This window comes from Larus michahellis, chromosome 8 (genome assembly GCF_964199755.1).
Source record: "Larus michahellis chromosome 8, bLarMic1.1, whole genome shotgun sequence".
Taxonomy (NCBI): Eukaryota; Metazoa; Chordata; class Aves; order Charadriiformes; family Laridae; genus Larus; species Larus michahellis.
The window spans coordinates 7,984,206-8,002,509 of NC_133903.1; the positions used below are offsets into that span (position 1 = coordinate 7,984,206).

Consider the following 18,304-nt stretch of genomic DNA (forward strand, 5'->3'; position numbering starts at 1 on the left):
GTCCTCCTGGGCCATTGGCATGGAGGGATTCTGGGGTTTGTGAGCTGTCTCGTCCCAGTGGAAAAATCCTCATCGCAGGGGAAAACCAGCAGAGGTTTCTGGCAAGCGGTCACCATGCTAGCCAACACTTTAGGCATCCACCCTGCTCTGCCTCGAGCAGTCTCCATGCAGGTGCTGCAGCCCAGGAGGGGCTCCCGGAGCGCAGCTGTCCCACTGGGGGAGCACCCGGCCCTGGGGCAGGTTTTGGGGGTCTCTGCCCTCCATCACTGCCAAGCAGCAGGTTTTGGGACCAGGTGAGGTCAGGCGCTCGACTGGCAGCACCAGGGACTGGGCAGAGGGGCTGCCACAGTCCTACAGGGAAAAATCACTCTCCCTTGAGAGGCTGTTCCTTCTGGATTACTCATTTCTCTGTGCACTGTTCCCCAACACTTCCACTGATTATCGTATGACAATGTCTTTGTCTCAAGGAACTGCTCTATTTTGTGTTTTTTCTTCTCCCTACAAAGAGACAAATTACTCTCGCTCTTTTGGCTGGCAGGAGCTGCTGATGCAGATGAGAAAACAACAGAAAGAACATAATCGATTCATTAAGTAAATCCAGGAATACATCAGCCACTCCCCCGCCCTGCGGCACAGCCCCACGGTGCTGCTGGCGGTGCAAAAACTGCCCGGATCCCAAATAAAGCCTCCAACCTCCACCAGAAATGGAAAGAGATGGAGCCATTCCCGCTTCCCTGCGTTCCCAGGGCTGTGGTGAGCCGGGGTGTGTGCCGGAGGGATCCCCTCCGTGCCCCGTGGGTTGGCTCTGCTCCAGCCACAGCCCCGGCACTGGCTGGGCTCCTGCAGTCCATTGCTTGGAGAGCAGCTCTGCAAAGCAGAACCAGGTCTTGAAATGTCCCTCTTCTAAACAAAATAGCGGTTGTTCCTCCTGCTCCTTCACTGTACGTGACTATACACATATACTGGGTTCATGTGAATATATGGATGTATACCGGGGACAGCAGCAGAGGTCTGTGAGGGGTTTTTGTCCCCGGTGTGCTGGGAGGTGTGTTGGTTCCCCATGGGGATGTGGCCGTGGCCTCCGGCACTGTCCCCGCCTGCCGGGCACCCTGCGGGTCCTGGTGGGCAGGAGAAGGGCTGGGCTCCTCCAGCCAGTGTCCCTCCGCTCCCAGGAGTAGATTGGGGTGCTGCTGTTCTTCATCTCTCTGCTGCCACTCAAGCGAGCGTCTCTCCCTCTCGTCCCCGCCTAAAGGTCTCAGCAACATCATCGGGATAATAGTCTACATCTCGGCCAACGCGGGGGACCCAGGGCAGAGCGACTCCAAGAAGAGCTACTCCTACGGCTGGTCCTTCTACTTCGGAGCCCTGTCCTTCATCATCGCCGAGATGGTGGGGGTGATCGCCGTGCACATGTACATCGAGAAGCACCGCCAGATCCGTGCCAAGTCCCACTCGGAGCTGCTGAAGAAGTCGGCCTTCACCCGCCTTCCCCCCTACAGGTACCGCTTCCGCCGGCGGTCCAGCTCCCGCTCCACCGAGCCCCGGTCCCGGGACATGTCACCCGTCAGCAAGGGGTTCAGCACCATCCCCTCCACCGACATCTCCATGTTCACCCTCTCCAGGGATCCTTCCAAGGTCACCATGGGGACGCTGCTCAACTCGGAGCGGGACCACGGTTTTTTACAGGTCCATAACTCCATCCCCAAAGAGTTCAAGGAGTCTTTGCACAACAACCCGGCCAACAGACGAACCACGCCGGTCTGAGGCGAGCAGGGGCATTTTGTCAGGCTGCATGACATCATCCTCGTGACGGTGTAACCCGTGAAATCCTGTTTTTAAGGACAAACCCAGATGGCTTCCCGTGCCCCTACCCGCGGGGCTGGTTTTTCACTCCCGAAATGCCACTGGCCAGGCCAGGCCACTGCGCCCACGGTGGGACCGGGACCCCCGCGGCCCTGCCTCCCCGGCGGGGAGGGGACGGGGGCTGCACTGTGACCCTGGCCGTGGTGCCCCCGCGGACTGAGCGGGGCTTCCATCACCACCCCGGACAGTGGCTTCCCGAGGTCTCCATCGTTAATGTTGATCATAATCGCAGTGTTACCTTAGCTGTATGTCCCATGGAAATGCTGGCGATAGCCCTGTCTGTGAGAATCCTTAATCTGGTAGTTACATTTAAGCGAAATTGCCTGGAAGTCCGGAGTTTGAAGCACTGAGTCGGTGCCGTAGCGAGTGCTCGTGTTGCGAAACCCCTTTCCCTGTCGTGGTGGATGGAGTGCTCGGGCTGGGTTTCTCTATGGCGTTTCGTGCATGCATTAAATAGCTTGGAATTCAATTTTGTCATGTCGGGTTGGAAGAAACATCCTTTTGCAATTTTCTGTGGTCTTGAAAGGGCTTCTTTCTTTCTTCCTTTCTTTCCTTTTTTCTTCCTTTGGTGCATTCAGGCCATGAAAGGACTCAGGAGCAGAATTCCTCCAATGACTGGTAGCAATTAGCCAGCGTTTAATTAACCTCTAATGTTGCAAGAAAATGAATTAATTCCCTAAAATTAATACACACGCAGTCACAAATTATTGTCTGGGCGCAACGAAGGAGGCAACGCTTGACCTGGTGGTACTGCAGGAGAAACTGGGTTGGTGGCCGGGCTGCCGGCCGCGGGCTGCGTGCGGATGGTGTATGATTCTATAATGGCTGGGAGATTGATGAGAAAAATAACAATAAAATCGTCCAGTTTGGCAAGCAAGTTACTTGGCTGAATAGGTCGCACTGACCTTGCTGCGGGCAGCTGGCAAACCGCATGCTGTGACCCACGGGTGTTTTACGGCAGCCTCGACATCTCCTGTAGCTGCGTGGGGTGCCTGGGGTCAGGGCTCCCTGGCTGCAGGGGGTCTGGGGGAGCAGCCTCCACCTCGGACCCCACCTCGTTCTCCTGCCCTGGTTCGTGTAGCGGGGTGGCTGGTGGGGTGCCTGGGACACTGCGGGGTGGGGGGCTCCATGTGCAGCCCCCCGAGCCTGAGCACCGGCAGGGTGAGCGCCGCAAGGAGAGTGGCTCAGAAAGCCATTTCCCCCAAAAGGTGCTGCGGTGGGGTGACGTCCCCTCCCCGGGGGCAGCCGGGCATCCTGGGGCAGTTGTGGTGAGACCCCTCTGCCAGGGAAATGCCGAGTTGGAGCCAACTTCAGGTCCTCCTTGGGGACCACCTCTCCCAGCTGCGCTCCCTCTGGGCGTTTGCCTGCGGGGTCTCAGCGCGTGCCTGTCCCCTCCGAGCCGCTTGTCAGGGACGTGCCAGCTGCCCGCGCGGGGTGACAACCAGGGGATGGTGTGGGCCGTCAGGGAGCAGATCAGTCTCTAAATGCCAAGGCGTATGCGTGCAGCCGGAGGTTTGGCTTTAAACGCTGAGCCGCCTTCTCTCGCCGGAACAGAGCTCGGCTAAACGGGAAGTGGTTTTGAAGTAGCCGGTCTTACAATTTGACGTGTCGCTTAATTGAAATCTTATTTAACCTTCTAGCAAAAGCGATGGATTCCCACGGAGTCCCTGGGGGGGGCTCATTAGGCAGCGGCAGGTAATCCGGGGCCAGCGGAGCTCTCATTTACTCGTGCTCTCTGCAGAAGGGAAACATCTGGTGCCCGATGCGCGTTCCTTTGAGCAGCCTTGCCCTGGGTCTCCCAGACGGAGCATGGCCGGTCGTGGGGCATGTCCTAATCTTTCCTGGGAATAGCAGGTTGCTGCGGGAAGCCCGTTGCGGGAGCTCTGCTGGAGCGAAATCCCCTCTGGAGCCCCTCAAACAGCCCCGGCAAGGGCCGTCTGCCCCTCGGCAGGTCCTGGCTGCCTGGGGCTGCAGACTGCGTGCAGGTCCTTCATCTCCCTCACTGCTCCTATTGCGAAGGGGGGGTTGTGTGAGAAGACTGATTCAGATGCTAATTAGGCCTCTTAATTGCCACAGTTGCTGATTGCATGTATTAAAAACAGTTGAGGAAGCGTAGCACTCCCGGTTTTAGGGAAATACTTAAAAACAAAGTAGTGAAAGGACTGGCTGTGTAAAACGTGGAATAGGCTGCATTTTAACTTACCTGGCGTGGGATTGCTGGTTTGGCCAGGGCTCCTGCCCGGCTGCCTCCCGCAGCCTCTCCCAACGGGACCTGCCCTGTGACAACAGCGTCGCAGCAAATGCAGGCTTTGCTTTATTGACGTATTAAGGCACCCCAGAGCTCTGACTGTCCTTGACAAAGATCTGAAGTTAAATCCCTACCGATAATTAATCCGTCAATCTCGCTAGGGAGGTCTGCGCGCTCAGGCGGAGCCCCCCAGCCCTGCCGCTTCCCGGGACGGGAGCGCTGGGACCGTCGGTTCCCAGCCAGGCCCGGGGAAGGAGGGATGCTCGGAGGGGAAACTCCGATGGGCTGATTGCCGGGATCGATGCCTGTGGAGCAGAGCTTTTAAGCAGATCATTAGAGACTCTGATCATGAAAGCCACACCGAGACCTTCATTTACCGTCCCCCCGTGCCGGCGGTGTTAGCCGCAGCGGTGCCGACCCGGGTTATGGGGCTGCGGGCAGGGGTCTTGCTCCGGCTGCTCCGACACCGTGCTGAGCAGCCCCTTCAGAGCCCAGCTGCGAAGGCATCACCAACCCCTAGATTTTATACATGTGCACACTTTGTGCCTTAAAGGAAAGATGTTTGGTTTGGGTTTTTTTTTTCCAGAATTAAATGTCCAGAGGGTGGGGTCTGGCTGATTCGCTGAGTGCTGCGGGTGAGGAACCCTGTTTGTCTCCATCACACAAAGCAAAGCACGGGAACAGAGCACGTTTCTTAATTAAACCCAAACCCCGCACCAGCAGCAGCAAAGCCCTGACTGTGCGGGAGGCCCCTTTCTGGGCGGTGGGCTTTGCCCCCGGGGCAGCACGGAGCCGGGTGCCGTTTGAGCCCTCCTTGGCAGGACGGGTGGCTGTCCCTGTCCCTGGGGCAGGGCTGGCTCCTGACATCCCTGAGGTAGTTGCCAGGAAGACGCCTGACCAGCTGCAGATAAATGAACTCCTGCAGCACAGCAAGTGTGGATAATACAACTGGAAGTGGTTTTATCATTATCCATACTGCCATCGCTACATAGTTATTGCCATCGCAGCAGTAAATCGGAGCAACCATGTATTAGGGACCAGGATGCTGCCATGCCATGGCCTGTGTACACGCAGGACACTGTGCCTGTGTCATTAAAGCCACATTCAGGGCAATTTGTGGTGCCGGTGTTTTTCTTGAGGGCCAGCGAGGCAGGAGATATGTTGGGAAACGATTTTACTTCGTTTCAAAGAGAGGATTGATTTTTCTGAAGTTAACCAAGTTATTCCTTAAGTAATTGAAAAGAAGCAGGAGGTGCCCCAGGACGTGTGCTGGCTGTCACCTTCCCCTGCGCTGTGCTGGGTGCCACGAGGCAGGGGGGTGCTGGAGAGACAGACAGCAAACAGGTTTCTCTTACTTGTGGCTAAATTTACGACCTGAAGCTGTTTGTTTCTGAGGCAGCTTAACTCCAGCCACTGCTCCTTCTAGTGACATTGCCCTTTAGTTCCCACCTCCGCGACTCGTCTCGGTCCCGCAGCTGGCTCGCTGCAGGGCTGGCGGTGTAAAGCATCTCCAGTGCCAGTCAGGTGAGTGGGGAGGGGACCCCTAGAGCTGCTGCATCAGTGGTGCCTTTGGTGTTGTACAGCATCCGCGTGAGGAGCTCCTGAACAGAACGAATGGAATGGAATGGATTAGAATAGAATAGAATAAAATATTTCAGTTGTAAGGGACCTACAATAATCGTCTAGTCCAACTGCCTGACTGCTTCAGGGCTGACCAAAAGTTGAAACATGTTATTAAAGACATTGTCCAAATGCCTCTTAAACGCAGACAGGCTTGGGGCATCGGCCACCTCTTTAGGAAGCCTGTTCCAGTGTTTGGCCACCCTCTGGGTAAAGAAGTGCTTCCTAATGTCCAGTTGGAACTTCCCCTGGCGCAGCTTTGCACTGTTCCTGGATACCAGGGAGAAGAGACCGGCACCTCCCTCCCCGCATCCCTGCCTCAGGAAGCTGCAGAGCGCCGTGGTCCCACGCACGGAGGGGACCGAGTGGCTGGGCAATACGCGGCCAGGACCATAGCGCTCGTCATCAAATTGTTCCACGATGGCACGCGGCCGAGCCAGGCAAAGTGTCCAATGCCAGCCTGGGGAGAGGGGAGGGCGCGGGGGCACTGTCGCACGGGGGCTGGCAGCTCCGCAGCTGTAGAACTGCCCGAGCCCCTTCGCGTGGCAGCGCTGGGACCCGTCTGCAGCCCCCCGGGGCGAAGTGGGGCCATTTGGTGATGAAGGGAGAGCGGGCAGCTGGTGATTGAAGGTGTTTACTGCCACGTGTAATATCTTTCCTTCGTGCGATGTCTTTCCCCTGGAAGAGAAAATCAATACCCAGGCTAAATCTGGAGGCTTCAATATTTTTCAGAGAAGTGCAAATCAATATGGATTTCTTAACAAGTTTAATTTCAATACCTGAAAGTGCACATTCTGCCTATTTCCTGACCTTTCCAATCCTTCGGGGAGGAAGATTTAAAAGATTTGTTCAAATTCAACGAATTGAATCAGCAAATGCCCCATTACCTTGTTTTCTTTCCGCCCGACCTTGATAAACAATATGATAGCCCATCCTCATTGTGTGGCTCCCGGCGCTTCGCCCAGCGCTGTTCCCGACGCCAGCCGTGCCATCCCACCGGCGAGGGCAAGCTGAGGCACGGCTCCCTGTGCCAATGCCCATAGCCAGCTGCACCACGGGCACAGCAGCCCAGGGCGGTGATGAAGGGGTTGGTGTCATGTCCAGAGGCACCCGCTCCCCCTTCTCTGAGTCCCAGCGGTCCCACGTCACAGAAAGGAACCCGACCCTACGCTTGCTTCTGAGCAGCCTGATTTAAGGGTGCTGCAGTGCTCTGTGTTTATCCCACAGTGCCTTGATGCGGTTTTAGATCATCGTGTGATCACTGTAAAAAGCACAAAATGAGCGGAAGCTTGAAGGCTCGTCTGGCTGGAGGAAGAGACTTCAGGTAATTTAGTCATTGCCCTTGGAACAATCCCGCTGGCCGGACAAAGCAAAGACCATCTATCCAGTTACGGTACTACAGCAAACGTGGCCGCCAAGGTCAACGCCTGGTGTTGCGATGTCAAATAATGGGTTACCTGCAGCTGACGGTGGGTAAAGCGGGACCCGGCATCGGGGGGGACACAGGCACGGCTGGGGGCTGGGTGCAGCCCCGTGGGTGCAGAGGGACCCAGCTATCGCAAGGGGAACTGGAGATGGCTTTCCAGTCATTGCTGGGGCTTTGGTTTGCTGGTAATCGTGGGCTTACGGTCCTGTTTACCTCTCAAGGGAGGTTTTTAATTACTGTATTGGTGCTGTAACAGACAGAAACCCAATGGCGAACCGCCTGCTATCAGCCTGCGCTCGCACGAAGAGCCCTGGCGGGGAGATGTCAGCTGGGTCGTGTCTGCAGCAGGTGGCTTTCCTTCTCACCCCTTTTTCCCCCAAGTCCAAATCTCCGGCGGGATAAACATACAGCCTTCCCCCATGGTTTGCTGCAAGGGGAGCTCCCTCCGTCTGCGTTCCTGCAGAGCCAGCCGCCTCTTTGGCTGTTCATTTCTCGGCGTTGTCCTTTGCCCTTTCTTCCTTTGATTTGTGGGGGGTTTTTTACTGTTTGCAATAGCTCATGAAAGCCTAGGTAAGTCCAAGAAATTTATATCGCATGTTTATTATTTACTTGATGGACAGTAATGGCTTCTGCGGTGCCATTGCTATATGTCATCTAAATCCAAATGCTGAGATGCTTTAAAGGGCAGCCTTTCATTCAGGGGCTGGAATAGCTTCTCCGGCATCGTTACCATCCGCCGTGAGTGCCTGCGCACCCATAAATCTTGGGCTGACCACAGCCACTAAACCCAGCTCTTAAAAGTTCCCTAGAAATTTTTCAGCAAATGAGACTTTCACCTGCTTGCACAGTAAAGTCTCTTTGCTGATATACTCTTGTCCCTCTGTCCTCGGCCTCCTTCTAGCCACTAGAGGAGAAAAGCCCCCTTGGCCCACCTGAGTTTGTTAGAGAAGGTCCCTGTGAGCTGGGGGTGTTTCAGGAGGGTGGGGGACGGGCGCTGTGTCCTGCGGCTGCATCTCTGGGGCTGCCCCGGAGAGCCAGGGGAACCCCCCTCGGTGCTTCCTGATGGGTACCCTGGGAACGCCACGGGGAACAGTGAGGCAGGTAAGTGCAATTAGTAATTAATTATTGCTGGTTCTTATTGCTTGCTCCTGGCGGTGGCTGCAGCCCCAGGGTCGTAGGCTGGCCACTGGTGGCTTTTGTAGACCTGCGAGTCCTCAGCTACAGCAAAGCCTAACACGGGGCGGAGGGCTCACGACAGAGCTCTCACTATGCTACATCCCTCGTGCAGGTTTTTCATGGTCTTGGGGGCTTCCAGGAGGTCAAATCTTTCAGGAAACAGCTGGAAATAAAAGCACTGGCCCCTGCGGCTATTGCATGCCGCTGGGCAGCCCACTGGTGCCAGCGCTGCTGCAGGAACTCCCTCGGGGTCCCACGAGCGGGGGTGTGCGCTCCCAGAGGGGAATAACAGGTGGGCGACATGTCGGCTGGTGTTAGCCAGCGGGGACCTGCCAAACCCCATCTCACCCTGCCGGGAACCCAGCACAGGCGATGCTGCGAAGCTGTGAGAACGCACGGGAGTCACTGGCGTTGGTGTCCCTGGTGACAAGCCCCCGGACAGCATCAGAGGGAGCAGAGTTATGGGGGCGTTTGTATGTGCCACTTCTCTGAGGTGCCACCTTGCACAGATGCCAGATGAGATTTTTTTTTTAAGTCAAGCAGTCTCTTCCCTTTTTCTTGATAAGCTGGTTTCTGTCACTGGTCAGAAGGAGCCTGACGAGGATTTGAAGTATTCCAGGCTTGCTGTCACCATGCCCAGTGCAGGACAAGGCTGATAACAAATGGTGCTGGGATTGCACATACTGTCCTCCCTTTCCGTCTTTTTGGGGGTTTGTTGTTACAATTTTTGGATGGTCTCTGCAGGCTCAGCATCCTCCTGCCACCAGGCTTGGTCACGTCCAGGGGCATCAGCCTGAACAACCACAAACAGAGCCGTAGGTGCAAGGAAGGACAGGAATTTGCATTATATGTAGTACAGGCGATCTGATTTGCAAAGTTTGTGTCTAAATGAAGAGAGGATCGAATTTACCAGTAACTGAAGCGAGCAGAAGACTCCGTGTCCTTGCTCACGTGAACCTCCTCCCTAAGGCCAAGCGGGCTGCACCTTTCTGCTCGCTTTTTGCCCATTTGCAGTGGGGTTTGGCTCTCCTATTAAGCAACTTTCTGTCCATCCTCTTTGGTTTCCTTAGTTACTCTCCTTCCTTCCAGCCTCATTAGCATTCACACCGCTGTCACAGCTCGGGCTGTCTCCCGCGCCAGCAGAGACGCGGGCAGTGCCAGCAGCCGGGAACAGGAGAGCCCGGACCCCGCAGGAGGGTCCACCGCCAGCCCGGCGTGTCCTCTCGCCTTGCGACCAACCCCCCAAGGGGCAAGCATGCGCGTCCACGTCCGCCTTGTTGCAAAAGTCCACGGGGGTTGTAACATCTCTAGAAAAAGCCTGGGGAGCTGGAGGGCTTTTGCCCAGCCTGTGTTTTTTAGGAGCGCTGCCCCAGTGCCTGCTTTGCAAACCCTCTGCTGTGTGGGTCCGTGTTTCTCCACCCCACAAGCGCAGCGGGGGCTGGAGCTGCCCGGTGCAGGCAGTGCTTGGTGGCAGCTGGGACATGTGGCTCTGTCCTGGCTTGGCTTTCCTGCCCGGGCACTGTTTTGGTGCATAGCAGAAGGTGACGCTGCTCTCTACGTGCACAGCAGGTCCCCATGGGGCTGGGTGCTGCCTTCAGGAGCGTGGGACCCTCCGGTGCTGGGGGCTTCACAGCACCATCACCCTCACACTGCACTGTTGGCTCCAGCAACCAGCCTGCAACCGGGAGCTAATTAATGGGTTTCTGGACCTCTGGCCTGTGATGGCAAATTGGGGATGGAGGGGTGCAGTTCTCCTGGGAGCTGAGAAGCCGTTTGGAAGTGAAGGAGAAAAGGGAGCTTTAGCTCTGCAGCAGCGAGGGAGCTGCTGCCACCAGAGCAGTGACAGCAGCCGCGGGAGCCCCTGGCTGCCCAGGGACAGGGACAGGCACACGGGTGGGATGGGAACAGCGTGGGCAGGACCAGCTCAGGGTGGCTGAGCTGTGGCTGCCCAGTGATGGACGTGGACCTGGGCAGCCTCAGCGGGTGTGCAGGGACTGAGCTGTGTAATTTGCAGTCGAGGGGATGAGCAGCCCAGGGCTGCAGCCGCAGCGGGAGACGACAAGGTGTCATCTCATGCAATGGCAGATGCCTGCGCTGGCCACTATGAGGAGAGGTGGCGGTGGCCACTGCTCGGTGGCAATACATCAAGCATGAGAGTCAGCGGTGGGTTGGGGTGCGGTGCCAAGTCAAGCGCTTGGCGAGGGTGGAGCAAGGACAGCGTGGGAATGTCACTGGTGCTACAAAACCCTGGCAAGGACAGCAGATCTTGTGAATGGAGGCTGCAGGGGATGCTGCAGCGACAGACTCTGCTGGCCTGGGAGAGCAGGACGGGGGACGGCTGGAAGGACACTGGGGACAGGGGCGGTGAAGTCCCTGCCATCCCCAGGGGAAGACTTGGCACCTGCCCGCCCTGGCCCTTCAGTCGCCGAGTTCACGTCTGCGGTGCCACTCTCTCTTTGCAGAACTATAAAGTTTCAGCTTCTTTAAGAACCCATAGGTCCTTTGGAAAACTGCAATGAGTAGCATTAAGAAGCAACTTGGTAAGTTTATTTTGATGAAATACAATAATTATCATGCTTAGCAGCTGTTGCTATTTAAAATAAGAAAAAACGGGGCTTGCATTGAAAATGTTTTGTAAACCATGTGCACCAACAATCTGTTCCAATGAAACCAGCCATTATGGAAACGGTATAATAGCAGGAGCTCATTATGGAAAGTTAAATTGCAAATCATATTTTGTTTCAAATGAGCTAGATGAATGCATAATTTGCCTCAAAGAAATAGTTTTGTAGTTCTGATCCTCCTGCCAAGAGCTGAAGCTCTTGGGCTGCAGCTGCCGGAGTGTCCTGATTGTCCATTTCAAACTACAGGAAGTTTTGGTTTCAAAGGAAGATTTGAAGAGAGAAAGAGGGGCGGGGGGGAAGCAAAGGAAAAAAAGGCAGCACGCCGCCACCGCCTTCTGAGCTGAGCAGTTGGGAGTGCTCAGTTGGTTTCCTACGCGAGATCCCAGCGCCTGCGGGGCTGTGCAGGCTGGGTTTAAAGGAAAACAAGCCAGTAAAGGGTCTGTGCAGCCGGAGTGAGGTGGGGAGCTGGCCTTGCACCCTGGGCAGAGCACACTGTGCCGGAGCAGAACCCCGCGCTGACGGGCAGAGCCGTGCCCCGTGTCCTGCCGGGGGCTCGGGCAGGGTGAAACCCCTCTGGCTCTGCGCCGAGGGGCTGCATGCTCTGTTGGGGAACGCTTGTGTACTGCGGATGATGCTGCGGAGGCAGCCAGAGCCTGACTCCGGAGCCTCCCAGGTGTCCAACGAGCGCCCATTGTCACCTCAGGAGCCACCAGCACCTCGCAGAGCATCCGCCGGGGCTGGATCCCTGCTCCAAGCCCCTCCTGTGGGATGGCAAAGGGATAATGGCTGCAGGATGCTCCCTTCGGAGGAGCAGAGCCCTTCCCGCACCGCAGCTTGCAACACCAACTTCCAATCTAAAAATATTCCTCTCCCATATCAAGGGCATAATTTATAAACGTGAAAGCGGTTATTATCCTTTAATCACTGGCTCTGTCCCAGTGACTCCTAGCAATCCCTGCATAGTTAGCAGGCTTGCAATAAATGCCATCGGAGCTCTCTATTCAGGCTCATCCATTTTCACCAATTAAAACCAATAGTAAATACTCCAATGAGACTTTAAAGCCTCATCTACTCTTCGCCAAGGCCTGGGTGGGTGGTGAGCATCCACGGCCCATTCCCTAAGGGATCGCGGTGCCTCGGTGGCTGCCGGGGGAGCTGGTGCTGCGCTGCTGAGTGTGTAAATGCCGCACGTCCCTCTCCACGCGTCGGCAGCCTGCGGGGATGGAGCAATCCCCCCGGCTCGGCAGCGGCTCCAGCTGCAGCTACTGGTTAACAGCACGGAGGAACGGATAAACCAGCTGAGAAGAGCCTCCCCAGGAGCCCAGTTCTGTGTGGCGGGGATGTCCCCTGCATATCGATGTAAACTATGACCGCTGCGTTTTATTGCCAGCCTTAAAAAAGAGCATATGTAGTAATGAAACTTGGCAGGAGATCCCGACGCTCCCATATAAATGCTGCGGCTGAATGGGAATTGAGCAGCAAGCCCGCAGCCCGTCAGAGCCCTGGGGACGGGCAGCCAGCGCCAGGATGTGATGGTGAGAGGGAAATGCCTGATTCCAGCTGGGAAAAAGGGCAGTAGGTGGGCAGATGGGGGTTATGTTAATGACTGTCTCACTAAATGCTTGTCCCAGCAGCTCTGGGCTCCTGGGTGGGCTGTCCCCTGGGAGCAGCAGCTGGTCGGACACACGCTGACGGGCAGTTTCCAGCCACGCAGGCTGTTCCCGGGTCAAGGCAGCAGCCAGGATAAGGGGTTGGGATGGCCGGAGGGTGCTGGTCTGGGGGGCTGCAGGGTGGCCCATCGCTTGGCGGGCATGGGGATGTGGGAACGTGCCTGCAGCGTGGGGAGCAGGGCTGTGTTTGCCCCGTGCCACGCTGAAGGCAGCCAGCACGGCTGCGGTCCATGGGACAGGGCTGTCTGCCAGAGCCTGGGGACAGCCCGCGGACGGCACGTCCAAGCTGCCAAAGCACAGCAGGAGCCTGTCCTAAGGTCACCATGCAGGTGTCCCCCCAGGCTGGCACCACCACCCCTGACACCGCAAGGGGCTCCCCAAGGACCCGTAGCTCAGCAGCATCGGGGTGGGAGGGATAATTGGGGCAGCATTGGCTGCAGCTGCACCGAGGGCTGGGGCAGCTGTGGGGGGGGCAGACCAAGCAAACATAGCTGGGGCTGCAGGACTAGCTCCTGCCCCGTGGGCTCCGGTGGAATCGAGCTTGTTGCATCCCCTGGGACCAGCCCCTTGGGTGCCACCATGGAGCCAGGAGCAAGTCCCAGGTCACCCCACTCGCCCCCACTGCGAGCTCCACAAGCGCTGCCGGTGTCAGGGACGTGGCTGAGCGGAAAGGGCCGGTTTAGCTCACCCAGGCTTGCAGCAAAAAAAGCAAGAAATTGGCAGCAGGTAAAGGGTTGCTCTTCGAACCTGTACAGTCAGGGAGAGCACAATGAGCAGCGCTATCACCAGCCGGGATGAATGAGGAGCGCGCTCTCCCCAGCGCCCCGGGGAGCGGAGACGAGCTTTTCAGACTCTTTAAACGCATCATATATCTTCACAGAGAATTTCAAGCCAGTTAACCTAGCAGCAAACCGACAAAAAATAATTGAAAAGGCTAACGAGTGTTCTCTAACCTCCAAGTAAACAGCAAATATTTAAAATTGCAGGCTCATTTTTTTTTTCGCCTTCCTTTCTTTTTTAATGGGGGGCTTTTTTTTTTGTGCAGCCTGGAGCTCAAAGCAGGTAGGAGATTTCCTTTTGCTTCCCAGTCTTAATTAGCCTCCATTTCCTGCCCCTTGTCAGCAATATGTAGCCAGCTAATTACTTTTTATTGCTGTCAGAGTCCTCACTGCCTGGGCAGCACTGCAAAGGCAGCACCTTCCTCCTGTCCTTTGCCATCCATAGCTCTGGCCCGGGTGATGTCCCCTGTCCTCATCACGGGAACAGCCCCAGCATGTCCCACTCCAGCTGCAAAGCTCCCGTCCCCGTCGCAGCACCCTGCAGCCCCGGGGATTTGGGGCGAGGTTTAGTGTCACCCCAGTGCGTGCAAAGCCTGCGGCTGGTGCGAAGGGGCCATTGAAGGCAGTGGAGAGATTGCCCAGCGCAGACTGAGGAAGCTGCAGGGACAAGGTGATGGCATTTGCCCCACGCGTCTGCATCCCCCCACCCTTCAGGTGTCTAGGGGTTTGGGGGCAGAGGGGCTGGGTACCGGTGGGACGCACGGTACCAGTGGGGACACAGTTGGAGCAGCTCAGTGGGGGGACAAGCAGCCATGGTGCTGGTGGGGCAGGGCCAGGTTTGGCCAGGAGTGACAGGACGAGATGGGATGGGGACAGGGATGGGGACAGACAGCCACGGAACTGGTGCTGGCACAGCTCGGGGGGGGAGCACCGTGTCCCTGCCAGGGGCATCTCTCCTGCGCAGGCTGCTCAGCCTTGAGAGGTTTAGCGCTTAAAAGGGAAATTCGGCGTCTGACAGCATCCAGCCCTCGTGTCTTCCCCTCCCGAACCAGCGCAGCCCTCGTCACTGCTGGAGCAATTTTCTGTGCTAATCTGATGGCTGCGAGACGCGAGGATTAAGGCCCGGATCTGCCAGGCTGAGCCTCGCGCTGCAGAGACCTGACCTACAAGCGGTGGCACGTGAAATGCCGCACGTTAAGAGCTAATTGCATTTCCTCGTTGCCGGGTGGCTCCAGGGACGGGCAGCAGTGGCACAGGGAATGTGGTGCCTCTGCTCGTGGCTGCTGTATCGCCACCGTGACACCGCTTGATGGGAACTGCCTGAGGAGGCGGCTGAGCTCAGCCCCTGTGCCGTGGGTGGCCATGGCTGAGCCCATGAGCTGCACCCGTTGGGTGTCAGGGCTGGAGCCAGCCCCTCTGCCATGGGCTGGGCAGGTCTCCAGCAGCGCTCTGTCCCCGTATCCATGCACACGTCAGGCTGGAAAGACCTTCCCAGTGCTGGAGGAGCACAGGGCGTATGATCTCCTGCTCAGCAAGGCTGGGGCAGAAATGCTGCCGGTGGGTTTTGCAAGCAGAGGACACCCCCAAGGCCCGCTGGGTGGGATACGGCTTGCTGCAGGTGACCCCATCGCTTTTGGTAGGGGCACATGTCACAGCATGTGCACTAAGAGCCAGGCATCTTGCACCAGGGTCACTCCCCGGCTATGAGTGATGAAGGATCTGCCATCCTCCTGCATCCCAGACTGTCACTGGGGTTCACCCAGTGCAACCTCAGGGCCCGCTGGTGTCACCCGGCTCCCCGCTGCATGCGGCGGAGCCCACCCCTGCGCCGCAAAGCGGGGCTGCTGCCACATCCCAGCCCATCCCAAAGACAATTTCATTAAACATTAAAAACAACAGCTGCTCGCAGTATTAGGGGATGGGTAAAGACAGCAGAAGCAATTTGCAATTAAAATGTGTTTATCTTAGGAAAGAAGTCCTGGAAACTTGTAATTAAAATGTTTATACAAAGGCCAAGATTTCATAGCCTGCATCTTTAAAAACTTCCTTTTCGACAACAGCAGTGGCGCGGGTTAAGTTGTCACTGGGTAGATGCTAGCTGTGGCTGTCTGGGTGGTGCTGGGGACCCAGGATGGTGGTGGGACGGTGGGGAACGGTGTCCCAGCACACCTGGAGCAGCCCCACGAGCTTTGTAGCATGAAAGCCCTCGCCCAGCTGCCATGCCGATCAGCCGATGCAGCTCCTCCCAGGGTCACGCCACCGGGGCAGCCGGCACGGCTCTTGGCCGAGGCAGCTTGAGCTTCTGTGGACACTGCACAAGGAAGAAATAACCCGTCACCAGCGTGATGCTAGTATGTGCCCCAGTTGGCCCTGTTGTCCCTTGGATGTTTTTTTCCACCTCTGTGGGTCTGAGGATGTCTCCAAACGTTCCTCCAGAGGTGAGAGGTCCCTGGAGCTGCCCCAAGGGCGGCCAGCATGTCCCAGCAGCTTGGCCCTGGGTGGCAGGCTTGGTGCTGGTGTGTATCTTCCCGTGGGTGCTCTGGGGATGGTTTCTTGGATGAGCAGCAGTAAATCTGCAGTGGGAGATGTCTGGGTAGGTAGAGCACTGGTCCTAGCTCCCGGGGGAGCAGGGCATGGCTGGACTCCAGAGACGTGAACTCGGCCCGTTCAGAGAACTCCCAGCGCTGCTTTGATTTGCACCAGCTCTGCTCCCCCGCAGATCCACTGCAGCACGGCTCCTCCATGCCAGCAATTCGTCTTGCTGCTTTCACGGGATTTTTTTCTTTGTTGTATTATTATTATTATTATTATTATTATTATTATTATTATTATTATTATTATTATTATTATTATTATTCTGCTTTTGCTGCTGTTGGGGTTTGCTGTTGGCTTTCCCCGATGCCCTGCGGGTGCTCAGGGCACGAAGGGATGACCGTAGCCCTGGCCAGCACAGCCCTGACCACTCACCCCCTGCCCCAGAAGCAGCAGGAGAAGGGTGAAACGTGCAAAGTTGATAGCAGAGCCCAGCACGCTGCAGCCGCAGCCGAGGAGCTCGGCTTTGGGGGAGATCTGCCTTACTGAGACCCCTCGCTGTGGCTGGCAGGTAGGAACTCACCTTGCAGAGCAGGGAATATGAATGTATCTCCTGATTTGGAAAGTTGTAAAACCACGGGCCCCTAAGCCCGCCCACGCTTTGTGGCTTGCCCTGCAGCAGGGAGGTCAGCTGCAAGAGTCTGAATTTTAAATGCTCTTCATATTTATTTCACAGTGATAAGAAGAAAAATAAATAGAAGCGGAAGAAGGGAAGCAGGCTGGCTCTGGGCAGCTGGAGAAGCTATAAATCACTCTCAGAGTGCATCCCAGAGGCTTTCACCTCAGGGTTCAAGTGCCTTTTAACCTCTCAGATCACGGAAACCCTGCAGGAACTCTTTGGCTTGCTATCGTGAGGTCTTTTAAGTGTCTCACAGCCCAACAACAAGCTGCAAACCCTCAATGCAGGCTGCCTGGGGATACAGGATCACCTTTGGTGCTGGCTAAACATCCTAAAAGGAGGGATCAAAATGTTTTTTATAAAGCATAATATTTTTAGACAGCAAGGAAGATGTTCCAGACATCCCAGTTCTCCTACAAATGGGAATGGACTTCGAGCAGCAGGTTGGATCTGCAGTCTGTGCTGCTGGACGTGGAAAGACGCCTTTGGGGCAGTTTTTCTTAGCCTAGGAAGGAAAGAGGGAGCGAGTGCCCACCGACAAGGCTGCGGCCGCTCTGCCGGTCCCTTGGAGTGCGATGGGCGCTGCTGCCCGTGAGCCAGCCAGTCCCTCCAGCATCCTCTGCTGCGGCTGTGCCATACTGGGGGGGGAACGCTGCTTTCCTCCCCGTTGCTCACCGCTGATTCGAGCAGCAGGGGACCTTCCAAGATGCTGGAGCTGCTCCTCGCCCTGGGTAAACGGAGACCCCCTGGATGCCAGGACAGTTATGACATGCCACGATGGTGCCAGCAGTGATGGACGGGTACCGAACCGGCTGCGTGACGGAGCAGCGAGCAGGCAGGGAGCCATGCAGAGCAGGCCAGAGTCTTGCTTTGCCTGCAATGGGATGGCGGCGGGAGGGGTGCTTTTTGCACACCCTGCCATGTCCTTACCTTACTCACTCCTCAAGCACGACATTGATTTCCCAGATTGGGGGTTTTTAGGCTGTTTCTTCTCTGAAAAAGGCAAATTTGGGAAGACTTACTATTGTGCTGGCTCTGATGAGCCTCCCCCGGCACCCTGATGGGCGATAGCTGGGTTTTGCGGACGATGACCCGCACCTGCTCGCCCCCCGGGTCCCCTCTGGCTGGAGTCACAGCATGATCCAGAAGCGCCGGTACCCAAGGGGCACGACAGCATCTTCCCGGTACACACACCAGAGAGGGACTGGGGATTTGGCTGAGACGCTCATGTGTAAAGCACTGAAAAGCCACGGCACTGGAAGCCTGCATTGATTGTGGTTACAACCTCTGCAACTACACCAATTTGCCTTCACACTTTGAGACAAAACTGGCAGAGATCAAGAGGCTGTAAATAACCGGCCCAGCCCCGGTGGGGTTGCACAGAGAGGACCAGGAGGAGCTTCCCAAGCGGGTGAATCCAGCCCGGCTCAGCCGTGGGCTGTGGGTGAAGGCACCCCCAGCCCCTCCGCCGGCAGCACCCACCCAAAGGCGCTCCTTAACCCATTCTGGCAGCAGACGCTGGCTCCCAAACTTTTGTGGATAGTAATGAACTGCGTCTTTATGGCGCGCAATTAATGTTTATCGCCTGAGATAGGTGCCTCTAACTGCTGCGCTGCAGCCTGCACGTTTTCCATCGTTTTATCATAGTTGCTCTGTTAACGTTTTCCCAGGGTATGGGCACAGCCCA

At 56.6% G+C, this 18,304-nt stretch overlaps 1 protein-coding gene across 2 annotated transcripts in view; it reads left to right on the forward strand.

Annotated features, from left to right (window-relative positions):
• The window catches only part of CACNG3 (calcium voltage-gated channel auxiliary subunit gamma 3), a 32,455-nt gene extending 30,080 nt beyond the window's left edge, over nt 1-2,375 (forward strand). For both annotated transcript variants that reach the window (XM_074598569.1, XM_074598570.1), the window contains exon 4: nt 1,253-2,375. In XM_074598569.1, the coding sequence (XP_074454670.1) occupies nt 1,253-1,764 (512 nt within the window). In that variant the 3' untranslated portion in view covers nt 1,765-2,375. The remainder of the gene's footprint in view (nt 1-1,252) is intronic.
• Nucleotides 2,376-18,304: the final 15,929 nt, after the last annotated feature.